Source organism: Anser cygnoides, chromosome Z (assembly GCF_040182565.1).
Source record: "Anser cygnoides isolate HZ-2024a breed goose chromosome Z, Taihu_goose_T2T_genome, whole genome shotgun sequence".
Taxonomy (NCBI): Eukaryota; Metazoa; Chordata; class Aves; order Anseriformes; family Anatidae; genus Anser; species Anser cygnoides.
This window is the reverse complement of record NC_089912.1, coordinates 10942678-10961124: the sequence shown is the minus strand read 5'-3', so window position 1 is coordinate 10961124 and position 18447 is coordinate 10942678. Positions and strand designations below refer to the sequence as shown.

Genomic DNA, 18447 nt, shown 5'->3' with positions numbered 1-18447 from the left:
ACGCCCCTGGGAGCGCGGCGCAAGCGCGCCCCCGGCCCCCCCCGCGGACACACGCGTGTCCCTTCCCCTCCTTTCCCGTCCCTTCCCTTCCCTTCCCCTCCCGAGCCGAGCCGAGCCGAGCCGTGCCGGGGGCAGGTGGCGCGGGCGGCGGCCGCAGCCCGGGGGCGGGCGGCTCAGGGCCGCTCTCGCTCCGCCTCCTCCGCCGCCGCCTCCGCCTCGTCCGCCGCCGCCTGGCAGCGCGGTGGCGGCGGGCAGGCTCCGGCTGTGGCCACGCAGAGCCGAGCCGAGCCGGGCCGGGCCGAGCCGAGCCGGGCCGAGCCTCCTCCGGTCGCCGCCCGCCCGCCCCTGTCGCGATGTCGGGCGCGGCGCCCGGCGCCCCCAAGCCGCTGCCGTCCTCCGGGCCGAAGTCGCTGCGGGAGATGCCGCATCCCCTGGCCACGTCCAGCAGCGAGGAGATGGGGCCGGCGCTCAGCCCCAGCCCCGACCTGCTGCTGCCCCGCGGCATCGCCGACAAGGTACGGCCGCGGGGGGGGCTGCTGCTTGCGGGGGCGGGGGGGGATAGGGGAAGGGCCGCGGTTCCCCGCCTCGTCCCCTTCCCCGGCTGCACCCTGGTGTCCCCGCGGGGGAGCGAGGCGCAGGGTGCTGCTGAGCACCCCCCGTGCGAGCGCCCTGGGGTGCAAGGGGCAGGGCGAGGACTCTCTGCGCGGATTATCTGTGATTTTGCTCCCCGGGGCTCAGCCCCTGCGTGGTTTCTCGCGGCGGTGACAGGGGAAGGATGCTGTTGCACGAGTGTCTGTGCCTCGCTTTCCCTCTGCTCCCCGAGCTGTGGCATAGTGTCTGCGGGGAAGCACCTTGCCCACGTGTGGGCCTCGGAGGTGATAATCCCCGGGTGTGAAAGCATCACGGTGCTGCTGGCACACCAGCTACTCTTCCGAGCGCTTCGTGTCTCCGTGGGCAGGCTTCCTGAAAAGCGTTCAGGTAGGGTTTCCTGGGAGCAAGCATTGCCCAGAGTGAGTTCGGGCTGAAACTTTCTGTGTAGGAGCACCTCTGGGCCCAGCGCAGCGTGCACGAGGTGTGCAGGGCTGACACAAGGCGCCTGCTGTGGCACACAGCCACTGCAGGGACGGACAGACTCGCTGCCCTCTGGACACCTCGGGGCTGCCAGCAGTGCCCAGCCTGACACGCTCCCAGGCTCCAGGGGAATGGGCCAAGGTGGCCTCCATGTGTCGCCTTCAGCTGCCCCGTACCCGTGCGTGCAGATGCTGCTGCTTGTGCCCAGAGCTGTCTCCTCGAGCATTTGCCCGCTGCTGCATACCAGGCTTACCTCCCCTCTGGGAACACGCTCCTTCGTCTGAGACGCTTGCCCGAGAGTTGATGGCTCTCAAGAGGAGGCGAACTTGAAGCGGGGCAGATGCTGTAGGCTACTTCTCTCCGTGGAAAATAGGATTTGCTCGTGTAGTCCCGTTGCTGCCCGAGTGACCTGCAGCAACTGGTTGGTGTTGGCAGCTGCCCTCCGGTTCTTGCAGCTGCCCAGGCTGCAGCCTCCGGCTGTGGTCAGCCAGCTTTCTCCTCGATATGGAGGTTTCTTGCCCAGTTTTTACACCAACAACATAGTGAAGTCCGTCTTCTAGCAGCTTTATGCAGTGCTGTCCTGTTTGGGGTGCTTGGCGGCATGGGCGTGCTGTAAGGGGGAAAGCAAAAAGGAGCTGAGGTAAGGGATTTTTAGACTTGAGAGCAGTTCTCTGGTTGACCTGGAAGTGGCACTGGGGTAATGAGCCTTGCAGAATAAAGGATTCCCAGTAGGAAGAGAGCAGCATTCTTTTTTTTTTTCTTTCCCTTTTCTTTTTTTTTTTTTTTTCCATCTACCTGAATTAGCAGAAAAAGCCAAACGTCTGATCCTTCTGATGGAAGCAGTCCAGCAGCTCTGCTGTGTGAAGGCTATCCCTTCCTCAACTTAATACCTGAAGCACTGGCAAGAAACAAACAGGTTGACTTCTTTCTCACTTCGTGAAAAACTTCAGTGAGCAAACAGGTGTTCCTAAACTTAAGGCAATAGCAAACTTCAGCTGTCGGAGTAGTCTGGAGAGTGAGTGTGATAAGTGGAGGTAAATAGAGCCTTTTAGGTGGTTAGTGTCTCTCCTCATCTTGATCTCTGTTGGTGGGTCGCTGGTCCCTGGAGAGGCTAGCTCTCTAATCTGCTCACAGTGTGCAGATAGCTCTGGTTGATGGGTAACAGAGGGAGATTTCGTATTCACGTCTGACTCAGGTTTAAAGCTCTGCATCTGTTGTTTATTGATCCAAGAACAGGAGCTGTGCATGTCAGTTCTCCTGGCCTTTCCACGGGTCTCTTTTGGAGGGTCTGGTGGAGACTGGCACTGCAGGAAAAGTTTGGGTCGAAGCCTCTCATGTCTAAGTGTCTCTGAGTCAGTAAGCTTCTGTAAGAAATATGGTCCATAGCCATGGCTATATGACAACAGCCCTCTAGCAGGGGTGTCCTCTAGCAGAGGGACAGTGCAGTTGCTGACCCATCACCACGAACTGCAGGTTCTTGTTATCTGCTGTGAGCAACCACTTCCTAAATGCTGCTGCAAGATGAATGTACCTCCTGCACTGAGACTGGGATACTCTTGGAGGGGAAAGTGCAGGAACAGGGGAATTTCTCTGTCCTTAAAGCAGCGCTTCAGTTTCCACTGCCGCAGATTTGCAGACTGAAGTGGTTGAACCATTGCCATCACTGCTTTGTGTTCTTTAAAGCATGGTTTTCTTTCCTTTTTGGAGCAGCTGAGTAAGGACGCTACCTTATCCTGAGTCAGAGGAACCTGGAGGACAGGAATGTTGCCTGTATGTGTCTTGCTGTGTTTTTTTTTTTTTTCTTTTTATTATTGCTATTATTAAAATTTGGCAGTAATCTGGTGGCTTAGACCTTGCCTGACTTTGAAGTCTGACAAACCTTTGGTTTCTGTTTAAGATCAGGGGCAAATGGCATTAGAGCAGTCGTGGGAAAGGGAAGGAAAACCGTCTGCTATTTTCTGTGGCTTCTCTGATTCAGAGGCCCTCTGAGTGGCAATAGATGATTTCTCAAGTACTTTGAGTCTTATCAAGAGGGCTACAGAATATTCAGTGTCTGAAATAATGTCTTCATCCTGATGTGTAGGAGACAACTGTTCTAAGAGCCAGGAAACCTTTATTTCTGAGCAGCATTTAACCTCTTAAATGAAATGGACATATCTGGCTACATACTTAGGATTCACAGTGGTTCTGCAACAAACAAAACATGTGAATTGTAAGCTCTTATCTCTGAAGCATTTCTGTACTGCCCAGATCTTTCTAGCCATAGCATTCTGCTCCCCTCAAGTCTAATTGCATAAAACGTTGGTTGCCTTGATGTCTGACCACCACGAGCTTTTTCAGGCTTATTTTCAGGCTACAGGCTACCCTTGTAAGCCTCCAGCTGTAGCTGGAGCAGAGCCTGAGCAGTGCTGACCCCCTGGTATCAGCTGAGAGGGAAACATGCAGGAGGAAGCAATCCCTCAGGGTACATGGCACTGTCCAGAGCATAACTAAAGCAAGAACTCAGTTTTGCAGCTCTTACAGAGCTTTTGGAAGGCATGCGTGCAAGCTGATTGAGGTCTGCTTTTTGGAGCAGGTCTTCTGCAGAAGGTGGTAAGACCAATGGGGAAGTGTCAGCGTGGATTTTTTTTTTTCTGGAGGGGGTTGAAAAAAAGGAAGTTTGGTTGTATGTGCCTACATCACTCTCTCTGGTTCACAAGTTTGTCTCTTTTGATAGTGAATTTGCCCTGTCCTCTGACACTGGAGATAAAAGGCATTATTAAGAGCTTGCTGGGTTTGGAGCAGAGATGAGATGTACGTGGTATGCTGCTGTGTGATTGTACCCAAATGGTTGTAGAAGCATGGTAAGACTTGGGTTGCACCCACATGGAGGTTTTGCAGATGTAACTGCCTGTTGCTAAACGTTGGAAGCACCAGGCTGTGCAGAATTAGAAATAGTGTTCTGTATGGCTTACTTCTGCTATCCTCTAGCTGTTGTCTTTGTAGTCCTTCTAGCCTTGTGTCACAGAAGTAGCTTCCCAGCAGGGTGGTGTTGTCAGTTCTTCCTGTGGTCTGCACTGAGACTTGCAACTATTGCACAGAGTGCTAACTCCCAGTGCTGAGTTCTTGCCTGCCACCCCGAAAGCCCTAATGTCGCACCTGTGCTGGTGTCACAGTCTGTTTGGATCTCTCCAGTGTACAAAATAACATGCTCTGTACATTGAACTTTATTTTATGAGCTCATTAGGAGGGAAAACAAAGAATAGCTCAGTCTTCTTCATACACACTAGTCTAATGTGAATTCACTAATCTGTCACTTAATTTACGAGGTTTCTCACTTATAAGTTCTCTGACTCGTGACTTTCAACTTTTGTGCCTGTAAGCAAAATAGTTCCCTAGATGCCAGTGAGAGCACTTACCCTTCCTCCTCCGCCACGCTTCAGGCGTCCCCTGTATCACAGCAGGAAGCATGAAAACCTCTGAGGTCCAGGCTCTGTTGGATCCACTTCAGAAATGTTTTGGGAAAGTTGGCATATAAATACCTCACAGTTTGGAGGTTTGGTCTGTACCATTTCCATGGGTTAGTGGATTCTGAAGAGACTTCTGACAATCAGTGTGCAAGAATTATGACTGCAGGAGGCAGTGAGCTGCAGGTAATGGCCATGCAGTGACCTTTATCTCTTCATGCCCCTCCTGTCTTGCTTACCTGTTGCTCTTGCTTTGATCTAATGGTGCTGCTCCCAGCATATATAGGGACTTAGCGTGAGCTGTGTGCTAGCTAAAAGCTGAGCAGGAGCTGAGTGAACAGCCGCACCTAGGGATCAGACTGGCTCGTCCTCTTTCGGACATCTCTGACTGCCTGATACTGTCCTTTGTGGCCAGCTGCCTATAAGCTGTTTTGCTTTTCTTCTTGGAAGATGTGCCTGACTTCTAGTTGGTTATATTAAGAGTAGACAGCTGAGCTGTGCTTCAAGGCTATTTTACAGGTAGTATGCATTGAGCAGAGTGAATGTGAATTACCAGGCTTGCAATGCACAGCTTGAAATTTGCTAATGCGTGGAGGTGGCCATTAGAACTCCAACTGGGAACTTCACTGTACTAACTGAAAGCTTGCTTGCATGTGACCCTTTGCCTTTCTGATTCACTCCAGTGAACCCATAGGCCTGTGTTAGTGCCTGATGGAGTATAAATACTTGGTGTGGCTGCTGGAGTGCTTTTTACTTAGCACTCATATTTTGGAGGGGCGCCTGGTGGCTCCCTAACAGAAATATACTGAGAGTCTTGAGCTCTACTTCCAGCCTTCTTGGTTGCTAGTTTAATTATTGATCTTAACTTCATCCACCCACAAATGAAACCAGTTTGCAGTATAATCTGAAAGCTTAAAATAAATCTGCTTGGGCTTCTACAAACCTCTTCCTTCTCTGACTAAATGAGAGCTCTTAGATGAGCACCACATTTTGTTCTTAGAGTAGGCTGGAGGTAAATTCTCAGTCTTCGGAGAGACTGAGGATTACAAAAAGTTGGAACTAAAGTGGGTGAACTCTATGAAGCAATGTCAGTGTGGATGAACCAAACTTGGTTCCAATCTCCAGGAACGTGAGACTTGACAATCATACAGTAGCTGAGGCTGGATGGCACCTTTGAAGATCTTATAGTCCACCCCTCTGCTCAGAGCTGTGCTAGCTAGAGCAGGCTGCCTAGGACTCTGAAGTTGGTATTTGAATATCTTTTCTGAATATCTCTAAAGATAGAGACTACAACCTCTCTGGGATTTTTTTTTTTTTTTTTACTGTAAGGGTGACTGTCCCTTAGAATGCTTTTTTTCTCCTGTTGAAATACAGCAGATTTCATTTAAATGTGTGCCCGCTGCTTCTTGGTCTGTTGAGAGGACTCTGTCGCCAACTTCTGAACGCCCTCCTGTCAGGTATTTATCCCCTGAGCATTCACTTCTCCGTGTGCACAGTCCCATCTCTCTTTTCCTCTCCTCTTAAGACATGCTCCAACTCCTGATCTGTCATCTTCTCCCATTGCTGGGTTTGTTCTGCTATGCCCATGCCTCTCGTACTGGGGAGCCCAGAAGAGGATAACACCGTCTGTTTACCACTGATGAGACTCATGGGGAAGGATCGCTTTCCTGCACTTGCTGGCAGCTGTCTGCCTGAAGCAGCCCAGCAGGCTGTTGGCTTGTTTTGCCATGAGGTATATTGTTGGCTTACGGTTAACTTTTCCACCAGGATTTGGTGTGTGTGTGTGTGTGTGGTGGTGGTGGTTGTTGTGTTATTCTTCTGCCAAGCTGCTTTTTTAAGCCAGACAGACCCCAGCATGTACTGCTACATGGGGTTATTCCTGCCAGGTGCAGGACTTTGCACTTCCTCTTGCTGAATTCTTGTTGAATTTCATGATCTTCCTGCCAACCCGCTTCTCCAGCCTGTTGAAGTCCCTCTGAACTGCAGTACAACCATCTGGCTGGCCAGGTGTTCCACCCAGTTCTGTATCATCAGCAAACTCGCTGAGGGTGTGCCCATTCCCATCATTTAGGTCATTAATGGGAATGTTTAACAGTAGCCCTGTTACTGACTCCAGACGTACTCAGCTGCTGACTGCCCTCCAGCTGGAGCTTGAGGGTTCACAGCAATTCGAGCTCAACAGTTCAGCCAGTTGAGTCCACTTCAATGTACGTGTGCCTAGCTTGTGCCTCATCAGCTTTTCTGTGAGGATGTTATGGGGGGCGGTGGTGAAAACCCTCTTCAAGTTGAGATAAACAGCATCAGTGCTGTCCACTTAACCAGCAAGCCAATCACGGCCTTGTAGATAGTATTGGGTTGGTTAAACATGACCACGCTTGAATAAATCCATGCTGACTTCTCATCACTCTGTCCTTTACGTGTTTCGAGATGGTTTCCAATCTAATTTGCTTGATTAACTTCCCTGGGTTTGAGGTGAGGCTGATGGGCATGTAGATCCCTCAGTAAACTTTGGTGGAGAGATGAGTGACACCGGTTGCTGCTGTTGTCCCCCACGCTTTCCATCTTCAGGAACCTCCCCTCATCATCATCATAGAGACAAGATAATCAAAACTGACATTAGTGACATCGCCTGGCTCCCTCAGTGCTCCTGGGGCCATTCCACCATGTCCAGTGGGTTTGTATCTGTCCTGTTTGCCGAAATGTTCCCTAACCTGGTGGTCCTCAACTGTTGTTAAGTTTTCCTTTTTCCAGACTTTCTGACTGGCCTTGGAGGCCTGAAAGCCTTAACAGTAAAGGCTAAGGTGAAGAAGGCACTGAGGGCCTTGGCCTTTTCTGTGTCCTTTGTCATCAGGTTCTCTGCCCTATTCAACATCAGGACTGCATTTTCCTTATTCTTTGTTTTGCTGCTGATTATACCCACAGAAGCCTTTTATTGTTCTCATCCTCTGCCAGATTCAGCTCCATCCCACTAATCCCATCCCTGCATGCTCAGACAGTGTCTCTATATTCCTTCTGGGTCATTAGTCCCTGCTGCTGCCTCTTTTGTGCTGCCTTTTTATATGAGAATTTAGTCAAGAGCTCCTTGTTTGTGTATATGCAGACCTTCAGCCACCTTTGCTTGATTTCCTGCTTACTGGGATGGACCAGTTTTGAGGCTGGAGAGGCGTTCTATGAAAATCAGCTGGCTCTCATGGATGCCTTGTCTCTTCTACACCATGTTCATTCTTCCCAGCAGATCCATGAAGAAGCCAAAGTCTCCCCCCTGGAAGTCTGAGGTTGTGATCCTGCTCTTTGCTTTGCTCCCACGTCTCAGGGGCCTTAATTCCACCAGGTCATGTCTACTGTAGCTGAGGCAGCCTTCATGTGCCTGACCAGATCTTCATTTTTTTGTAAGAATAACTGTACTAAAGTTCAGTGAAGCATCTCCCCTTGACAGCTTATTAATCCCCTGCATGTCAGGAAGTTCTGATTGATGCACTACAAAAACCCATTTAGACCGATGTCACTTCTGCTGTGTTGTCCCTCCAGTATGTATCAGCACGGTTCAAGTCACCCATGAGGGCTAGGACCTCTGAATGTGAGGCTTCTACCAGTAAATTCCTGCAGGTCGGGAGGACAGAGGGATGTTTTCTGCCAAGGACAGAAGGACTGCTAGTTTGGTTGAAGAGCCTTTCTCTTAATAGTGTTGGTTCCTGTAGTTGCAGTGGGTCACAAATAACAGTGATTCAGAATTCACCTCAGCATGAAGCTCTTCTCCTGACTTTTGGGAAATTCTGTGGCTTTCTTCCCAAGTGAATGGAGAGGTTATGCTACGTAATGGATGTGAATGTCCTGAACCACATTTCTTAAGCCACGGAGCTTTTAGATACAAGCAGTTATCTGCCGCATCCTTGTCTTGTTCCTACAACTTGAGTTTTGGATGGCTGTTTGAAGGAACTGTTGTCTCTTCTATTGCATGGTGTGTGTGCATGCGTGTCTGGCAGGTCATTTCTAGGCAGTAAAAGAACTGACTCAAACTTGGCATGGCTTCCAACTTGCTATCAGTGCTCTACCAATAGTCAAGCTGCTGGAGGAATCTAGTATCCTGTCTTAATGGTGGTGATTAGAACTGCTTTCTTTAGCTGTTTTGGAGGTGTCCCATGGCAGGGGGTTGGAACTGGGTGGTCTTTAAGGTCCCTTGCAACCCAAGCCATTCTGTGATCTTACTGAAAGGACAGAGCTCTTGTTTCCTTACCGTAGCCATCCTGGGGTGTAATGGTGTGGAAGCACATTCATCAGAGCATGGCATAGTTGCTTACAGTTGCCTTCATTATAGAAGTAGGAATTTATTGGTAAGGGTGCTTTAGTGATACCTTACTGTATAGGTGCTCTAGTATTCTAGTAAAACTGTATGTGGTGGTCTCTTTGTGATCCCCATCTTCTCAGTACAGCGAAATTCTGTGGAATTTGCAATTCCCTTCTCTTCTGACCAAGGCAAAGGGATAGCTAACAGTTGGACAAACACTTGTATTAAAGTAACTGTCTTAGTAATGTTACTTTTTAAAACTTGCCATCTGGTAAAAATGAGCATAGCTTCTACTGTACAACTGAACTACTACTTTGTGGGTCTTATTTTAACTTAATGGAGGGAGGGAGGGATATACTTTGAGGTTTAATTCAGTGTTGCACGGCTTTCAGAATCTTTTCAAAAGGATTGTTTTAATGGTGGTTTAATGAAACAGCACTGAAAACATATTTAAAATGTACATACAGGAACTCAGTTCTTAACTTCAGCTGGATTTTAGAAGGGTGAGTCTTGGCAATGGCTTTTTGTAAGCCATTGTGGAAAAAGTTATGCTTGGTGGTCGGAAAGAATCTTTTGGGCTGCTTCTGCTGGAACTTCTCAGGCCTAAGAGCTGCTGGATGCTCTCTGAGCTCCCTGATGGGGAGAACGGGAGAGGCTAGTACGTAGGATAAGCAGATTAAAAGGCTCTTTTTGTCTGCTATTTGGGCACATCCTTCTCTGTAGGTTCCTTAGGGGTTTGTGATAAATGTCAGGCAGCGTTGTCCCTGTAACTAATGATCAGAGGGGTAGAGGATAAAGCCCAAGGCCTTCCTGTTGACATACTGATCTGGGAGACATTAGCTCCAGGATTAATCTGCAAGCTGTTGTCCTGGTGTCTTCTAGCATTGTGGGCTACTTCTGTGGTATCTCAAATAGATCATCTGGCTGTCACACTAGCCACTCTCTTCCTTATCTGAGATGAGAAGTTGGTCTCTGTAAAATAGGTCAGGAGACGAGACAGGAGCTCTTAAAGTGCAAGGAGATGCAGCTCAGTGTTGCTACATGAAAATCTATTTATGATCTCAAGGACAGTTTAGATGTTGCAACTTGCAGGTGCTTTCTGTATGCAGAAGGCGAAGCACCAATTAAAAATGGTATTTGTTCATGTGTATTTCTGAATTAACTTCACTGAGACTTGTTCTCTGCAGACCGTGAGCAAGATCTTAAATGCTGAGCTGTCCTGACTCCTTAAGCTGTGGCTGCCTCAGCCTGCTGTGCAGTGCAGCTGAGGCTACAAGCTGTTGTGGCTGGGGAAAATCACTTTCATCACTAGGATGAAAGTGGACAGAAAACTGTCTCTGCATTCCACCCCCAATGAAAAAAACAAAACAAGCAAACAAAACAAAAAACACCACCACCACCACCACAACAACAAAAAACAAACAAACAAAAAAACAACACCAAAACCAACCAACCAAAACCCCATACTTTGCAGGTGGTGGCAGTTACGGCCTTGAGGTAAGAAACATAGTAAATTCTTGAAAAACAAATGCTGCATCTCTTTCTCTTAGAGTGACTGAGAGCAAGGTAACTCACGGCAGCTAGCTACTAGCAACACTGCAGTGACAAGGTGGGGATGGAAAACACGCAGTGAGTTGCAGCTCTTTAATGAGTTAGAATTCCCAGTGCTGGACCAGCCTACAGAACAATCTAATAGGTTAATTTCTGGGATGTGTTTTATGGGAAAATAAAACTAGGGGGGTTGAAGGAGGTGTTGTCTTCTGTTATAAGTAAACTTACAATGCCCAATCTGTTGATTCTTAGCCAAATATTTCACAGAAATCATAAAGTATCTGTCTGAATACTTATGTTGGGGCCATGAATTCATGGGTCTAGTTGAAATTGTTCTGAAAGTAAAGGCAATAATCTAACGTACATACAACAGGCACTGAAAGACTTCAGCCGACAGCTCTACTTAGAATGGTCATCAAAGCATAAATTGTTCTTGAGAACATCGCTGTCTTGTGACCACATCCAGAACTTCTGCAGTGTTTCTTCAATGCTGCCATAAGCAGTGGATGACAAACTAGTTTGGAAGGGAGAATAAGTCCTAAAGACAGATTTCTGCTTGACTCAGGTTTGTGTTTTTATGTGTCTTAAGTTGAAGAGAACTACACTAGTGTATGGGAGCAAAGGCATCACAAATGTTTAATACTCGATTCTCCAGGAAAAAAAAATGAAGTGTAAACAGCATCTGGCTTTACTTGCTTCTAAATGATGCCCTAAAATTGAGGAGTGTGGACCTTCCTGTGAGGAATAGAACCAGCGTGACTGTCTAGGAAAAGAATGGTGGCAGTGGTTCGTAGTGTTGTGAATGATCAGATGGCTTATGGGCCTGGCTCTTCGTTCTTCTGTGCTCTAACCTCAAGCTGACCTTAAGCCTGAAAAAACAAGCTCTGCTAAACCACCCTAACACTGCGTGTCCGATGAAAGCTAGTAGCCTTTCAAATCCAAAATACTGACATGTGACAAAGCTTCTCCCTGTCACGTTTACCAAGGAAGCTGTTACTACACTGCCTCAAAGCTGTGTCCTCACGGGGAAGCGCTGCCTTACACTGCTTTACAGAAACTGGCTGTATCCTTCTGAACGGCATCCTAGGATCAAAAAAACTACCTTAAAGTCTGTCTGTGTAGTTGGTCTCGCTTCTCCAGTAACTTTGAATGGTAGGATGTGTTTCTTGAAAAGAATATGCTGCAGTGCAGGTCTTGCTCAAGGGCAGAGAAGCCTCCTCCCCTGCATATGGTGCTAGCAACAGCTATTTTCTACAACTACAAGCTCAACGGTGAAAGCACTGACACATTTAGGAGTGGTAAATTACTACTATAGACAATACTCAGACCCATGCTTATCTGGGTAGAATTGGCACCTTTGCTGTAGCTTTTTAAATGCTAGTATAAGGCCAGCTGGAAGTGAAAGTCTTGGTGGCTGCCAATACAAAGCTGTGTTTTGGATTGTCACCAAGAAAATCCCTGGAAAGATTTTAATCAATACCACTTATTGCCAGTGATCAGCTGGGGCTCTTCAGGATTTGTACGCTGACTTTCATTTTGCTGACCACTGTGCTCCTCGATCAGTATGCTGCACCTGAAGCCATGTGTGCTAGCTGTCTGTATGTGCCACATGGCTGTCACAAGCCTAGGCCATATATATCAAAGGTGTTTCTGTAGACAAATTAGACTGTAAATCTCATACCTTGTTTCTCTCTCCAGATTAGTTACTTCTCATAGTGTGAGGAAATACTGCATGGGTGATTTTCCTCGCTTGCCTTCCTTGAAATGGAGAGTGAAGCAATTTTATTTTTATTTTATTTTTTCTTCTAGCAGATAAGCACTTTGTTTATTTCCCCCTTATGGAGCAAATGCTATTCTGCTGGAAAATATTTTGTTTATCAGCAAATGTGATAGAGGACTATCTCTTAAACTGCACCTGCATAAACTAACTCTGAGAGCTCCCCCAAGAACACACTCCTCCAGCTCTTCCAGCGCTTGAGATGAGAACATGAGGTGAATAGACAGTCTGACTTGCTCTCATGAAACCCTACTGATCCTGTGTGGGGGAATGCTAATAATGCAGCCCATTTAAAATGGCTAGCCCAAGAAGCCCACATCATAATGCAATATGGAAATGTATCCTTGCCTGTTTAAACACAGTACTGACCAGGATAGAGTGCTTTTCAGCCTTTTATAATATTCTCTTTCCTTCCTGTTTCTTCCTTCTTCTCCCCACTTCCTTCCTTCCCCCCCCGAAAAATACCAAAAACAAACAAAAAAACCAACAACCCACACCTTTGCATGTGTTAGCATTTTAAAAATATTGCTGTTTGTTCTTGGGAGCATCTCAGCCATATCAGTGCTTTGGTATCACTGGTACCAGACGATGAAGTCTGACCCAGCTAAATCTGCTTCTCCTACTAGAGCATGAACAGGAAAAAGTGATGCAGGGTATGTCTGCAGAACTTTGACACAAAGCTGTTTGTCTCTAGGAGAGAGCAGTTTAGTTTAGACAAGCTTAACAAACTGTTCCATCCGTAATCAGATATAAATCTGCCTTCTTGGATTGGGGATGATTCCTAGTCACATGCTGGATTCAGAGTTTTCCTGCTTGTGGTCTGATCCCTGGCTGCTGCTCTGCTCTTTGAAGGGTCAGAGCTAAGGTTCCAAAAACAGACCTTTAAACAAAGCCCCATGTTTTTTAGATGTGCTAATTAAAGGTGCTCCTTAGCATGTTAGAATGGGTGATGCTCTTCCTGTGTGCACAGAAGCCTTCTGATAGTAATTCAAGTCTTGTAACAAGCAATATTCTCGAAGCAAACTCCTTGCAGGTGGACGTGGAACCTAACACAGCTAGAGGACAGTAATTAAAGTCTTGATTCAAGCAGTCTGCATTTTCTAAATGTTTCTGCAAACATGTAGCTTCTGCCGTTTCTGGAGGTCTTTGTGCTTTGAGGACAGAATGGAGTAGGGTCCTGCTGCCTGTTCCCTTCTGCTGAGGACTGGAAGGACAAAATGACACAAGCCTGCTCTGCGAAATGGTGCAAATTCAAGCCTGCACAAACATTAAACTCTCTTGCTTTCCATCAGGTCACAAGCACTTTTCTGCTACTTTCTACAGCTTAAACATAACCGTGAGCTAATCTTGCTGGGTAGTTGCCAGACTGGCTTTTTTTTGCTTGGAAAGCAAGATACAGCTTTCCGCGAGGACTCTAGTGCTTTGTAAACAGATGTAGAAGCTAACCTTGGATCTGGGAATGTTTCTTTGAAGAGAACAGTTCATCCTGTGGATGTGTAAAAATATCTCTTCACATATTAAAATACCTTGCCACAGTAAGGAAGCTGTAAGATGTGGCAAGCATCCAATAACTCCTCACTTTGCCTTCTGTTCAAAGGATAGGGGGAAGCGCATATCAGTTTGGTGAGAGTTAATTAGTCAAAAGTATGTCCTATCCCTTTCCATTTAGTGTCCACTCCAAATAACAACCTGTTTCAGCTACCGGGTGCTTGGTCCCAAAAGCGTTTTGGCCTTTGTGTACAAGTAGCACAGCTTATTACTAGTATTGAAGGATTTGTCTTAACTGCTGTAAAAACATCTGTGAGATTCCACTCAAGATCCTCATTTTTAAACTAACCCGAACTGCATTTAATTTTGTGTGATATTGCACAGTTCCCCTTTCAGACTAGGAAAAGAGGCCACCCTCTTAAGAGCTTTGTGAGAACGTACAGGCTTATAGCCAGACCATAAGAACAGATGGTCTGGTTGGGAATTGACACCTTCCTATAACCCTCCATGCTGCATGCACTGGAAGGCTGGAAATACGGCATATTGTTGCTGAGTCCCTGAAGACTTCTGTGACACGGTTAGGAGATGGGTTGTTGCTCTTGCTGAAAATACCATTTTCGGGAAGCCCTCCTATGCCCACAGTCTTGCTCTGGTTAACTTAGCTGTGATGACTTTGGGAAAACAAACCACAGAATAAAATAACCCATCCTATAAAACTTGTCTGTTAGCCTCAGGGCAGAGGTGGGAATCCCATGACCTGCAGGAGAAGGCTTGGACAGTGCTCGTGTCAGTCATGTAGTGTCTCTGAAGTTTGCTCCAGTGTTCCTAGGTCCAGTCAAATAGGCCAAAGTGCAGAGATGCTTTTCCAAGTGCAGTACTTTTGTAAGTAGGAATGTGCTCCGGTCTTAAGTGGTACCAAGTTGCATGCCATTAAGATCAGCCGCTGCATCTGGAATTCTTGTGTTTTCTGCGATACTGAGGAGTCTGTTTTCAGGCAACTCGGACCTACAGAGCAGAAATGCTAGTTTGAGTGATGAGCTACAGAACAAAGTCATCAGGGCTCGTGGCTTGGCAACGTGCTGTACTCTAACACCTATTTAAAATATCCCAAGAGCGAACTGATATGGTCTCTATCTAGTCATATCTCAGAAGCAGCTTTCTGGTTTGATGGACAGAGTACCAGTGGTACCACTGGAAGTGCAGGAGTCATGCCGTGAACAAGTCTGTGAGGCTGTTAACTCAAGCTTTTTTAGTGTTCTTGAGAATATTTTACATTTAAACCATTTTAGCTTTCCAGTCACCAGCAGCAGTTCTGAGTGCCTTGAAACACAAGGAGAAAAGTCTGGTGGTTCCAATACTAGAAATGAAGCAGTGAGACTTTAGGGCCTGGTTGTAAGGTCACTGATGAAGACAGGGTCAAATAGAGGTTAACTGCACCACTTGCCTCTGAACAGCAGCATTTCTTTACAGCCTCTAAATGTCTCTTATGTTATCTAATACCTGTTGAACGAGAACAATGTGCTTGCAACATCAGGTAGCTTCAGGCTAACCCTTACCAGAGATGAGTTTATCTGTGCTTGGACAACCTAGATGAACCACCTCTTCCTTCGTGAGCTACTCCTTCAATACCTTTGCTGTCTAGGTAAGCCATACACTTGCTAAGGCAGGATAGGTGGAAATTAACATTGAATTTTTAGAAGCAGGGGGATTAAATGGCTGCTCTTAGCTCACCAAGAGACTTCATGATCTTCACTTGAAGATAAGCCAATACCTACAGAATTTTAGGCCATTTTTTTTAGGCTTCAAGGGTCGAATCCTGGATGCATTCCCCAGTGTGTACTACTCCACTGGGGGAGGCTGCCTTCCAGGAGGCTGAATACCAAGCTCTTGAGGTTTTACTTTATGTGGATCCAAGCTGCTCTGTAAAGCCAGAGTCTTGGGGGCATGAAGGAAGATGAGATCAGCTGGAAACTTCCAAACTCATTCCGCATCTCACATGCGGACTTCAAGTTTATAAAATTCAGCTGATTTTTAAACTTGGACAAATTGAGCTTCTTGATAGATTTAGGACCTGTTTCTGGGCAGGCTAACCGGTCATGGTGTTTAGGCTGCATAATCCAAGAAAAAAATGTGAAGCTGCTTCCTTACCACATAGCAACCCGTGTAGTTGGCAGGGCTCATGCATCTCCAACAGACAGCTAGCTTCTACTTGCCCTACGCTCTAGGAAACCAAATCCTTGCTTCTAGGGTCATCTGGTCTCATGTATCCATAAGCTTGTGTGTCTTGAGGGATTTGCAAACTCTGCAGGGATGTGTGAAGAGTATGAGTGTCTGTAGGTAGTTGTACAACTGTGCACAAAAGAAACAAGTAGTCACAAACCTAGAGGCCAGAATGTTGTGGCATTTCAGCCATAGGTTGTGATCCAGGCCTTCCTAGACGTTCACCTGCTCTGCTTCAGAAGGGGACTGCTACCCTGAGGAGGTGAGGGACAGAGGCTAAGGATCTTTGCTTTAGGAGAAACTTTGAAATTTGAAGAAATCGTGGATGCACCCTAGGACTTGAAGAGTCTGTAGAGAGAACCTGTCCTTCATTTCATTTACCTGGCCACCAGAAGCAGCCTTTTCTTCTCCCTGTCGTGGTTCTGCTCAGATTCGTGGCAGGACGACTACTGTAGCAGGTGCAATAAGGAAGAGGAAGGCTTTTTTTTTTTTTTTTTTTTTTCTCTTGTGAAGAGCTTTGTAAGCAGCAGGTACCTGCTAGAACTTGGACAGTGTTGATCTCTGATAGTGCAGCTGGGTAATTAAAACAGCAGATGAGCAGCTACTTGGCACAGTAAAGGTGAAACGAGTCTCTGGCACTGAAGTCAGACTCTTTGTTATATGAAACAATTAATATTAGTAGTATTTCAAATGCTCACGGGTATAACTACGCTGACAGGGAATGGTGCAGATGGCTGCAGATCTCTTTTCCTGCCAGGCTTTGCAGGACCAACTCCTCTTTCTGTGGTAAAAGTAGACTGGAACAGATGATGCAGTCTTGCTTCCCCAACTGCAAAAAAATCCCACAAGTCCCATGGAAGAAAGCCAGTGCCAATTAACATGACGAGGAAGTGCTCTGTCTCAGGATTACAGCCTGAGATAATTTAGATTGCTGGGCCATCTGCTGTGACACTTCAAAGCCTACCTCTTTCTAGCAATAGCTGAGACTTCAGCAAAGGGATCCAGCCTGGTGCTAAACAAAGGCTCCAGCAGTCATGATCATTGTTTCTTATCTAGTGCAGTTAGCTAGGAGGCTCCACCCATTACTAAGGACAAACGCTTGGCTTCTAACTTGGCCTTCAACTGCTGAAACCTATCCAAGTAGCAAGGCACGGTGCCAGTCGTGACTGCCTGGGGAGGGATCTGCCACCACAGAAGAGCCTGCATAGCACAGTACTACTTTAAACGCACAATTCCTCTGTCCTTTCCCCTCACCACAGCTAGCAGCCCTCCTGCTCCTGACCAGAGGTGGCATGGAAGTGTTACTTGATCTAGACCCGGAGTGGATTTCATACAGGCTGAAATTGGTAAAGCTGTCACAGCCTTCGTTTTAAGACCGGAGACATCCCACAGAACCCATGGCTGCAAGAACGTAGTCGAGGAGACTGGAGTAGATTCCAGCCTTCACAAACCTCTGTCCTGCTTAAAAAGTGTAAGATGTGTTAGTGTGGTTATTGCCGTCTCCTAAAAGAACTGGTGAGGAAAGTCCCAGATCTCATGCACATGGCTGTAAGCTTCACCTCTTGTCCTTCCTCCAGTTGTTCTAACACCTTGATATAGTATTGTTATATTTTAGGCATATTCCATTGTACTCTTTAAGCTGTCATTTGGAAGGGTTTTGTTAACAGGCTTTCAAGAATCTCCTTCGTAATCAGGCTTAAAATGTTTCCAGAAGTTAATTCATTTCCATACTGGAAGCTTAGGACTCGACTTACTGCAGTTCTGGCACAACTTGTCTGACACTAATGCTTATTGCACATGGGCAATGAAGAGCTGCCGGTACCTTTTGGAAATAATAACAGATTTGTCTACAGCTGCTGCGGTGCCCCAGGGCTTTCTTTGCTCTTTACTTTGCTCAGCCAAATTCTCCCGTCTAGCTGAATTGCAGATTTTCTGAACCCATCCTCTGCTTCTAATCCTGTCATGACTTCTGTTTGCTCTGTTTTCCTGACTCTAACAGAACTCTTTATCTTTTGAGTTGTTGTATCCTTGTGTCTTCCTGTTTTACAGGCTACTGCTAGGTTGAGTCTGAGCCAGATGCTGCTTCTTTAGTTCAAGATGTCTGCTTCATGTATGAGCTGGCAAGCTGCGCCATGTTCATCCTGTGAGGACAAAGAGCATCTGAGTGCCTTACCTTCTGATTCTTGCTCATTTGCGAGTTAAATCTGCAGCATTTTGTCTGTTGGCAACCACTTCTGAGTGGTTTCTGCTGTGAGAATGCATCTAACCTCTCTGTCAGTAAACAGTAGGTCAGACCAGCCCTTCCCAAAATGTCTAGGCGCTCTCACTCCCCAAACGAGAATATATTTCCCTCCCTACTGCACAAGCCAGTCCTCAAAGTGAAGAACAGCACTAGCTGCAGGGCTGTGGAAGGCAGAGGGGCTGTCTGTAAAATCAGTGTTCTCGTGGTGGGTTTGTAACAGACTGGTAGGAACTTAGCCCCATTTTTAGCTGTTGTCAAAGGCAGACCTTCGTAAGAGGCCTTAACGTGAAGCTCTCACCTATAATTCCCAACCCTTGAGCAAAGGATGACTACTTTTGAAGACTGTCCTGGACTATCCCTGTCCAGC

The 18447-nt window shown here is 46.8% G+C and overlaps 1 protein-coding gene across 2 annotated transcripts in view; it reads left to right on the top strand.

Annotated features, from left to right (window-relative positions):
• The first annotated feature begins 192 nt into the window (after positions 1–192).
• SNX30 (sorting nexin family member 30) overlaps positions 193–18447 on the top strand; it is a 53222-nt gene continuing 34967 nt past the window's right edge. The window contains exon 1 of one of the 2 annotated variants that reach the window (XM_048051411.2): positions 193–515. In XM_048051411.2, coding sequence (XP_047907368.1) covers positions 354–515 — 162 coding nt within the window. In that variant the 5' untranslated portion in view covers positions 193–353. The remainder of the gene's footprint in view (positions 516–18447) is intronic. The other variant, XM_048051409.2, reaches the window with a different exon arrangement.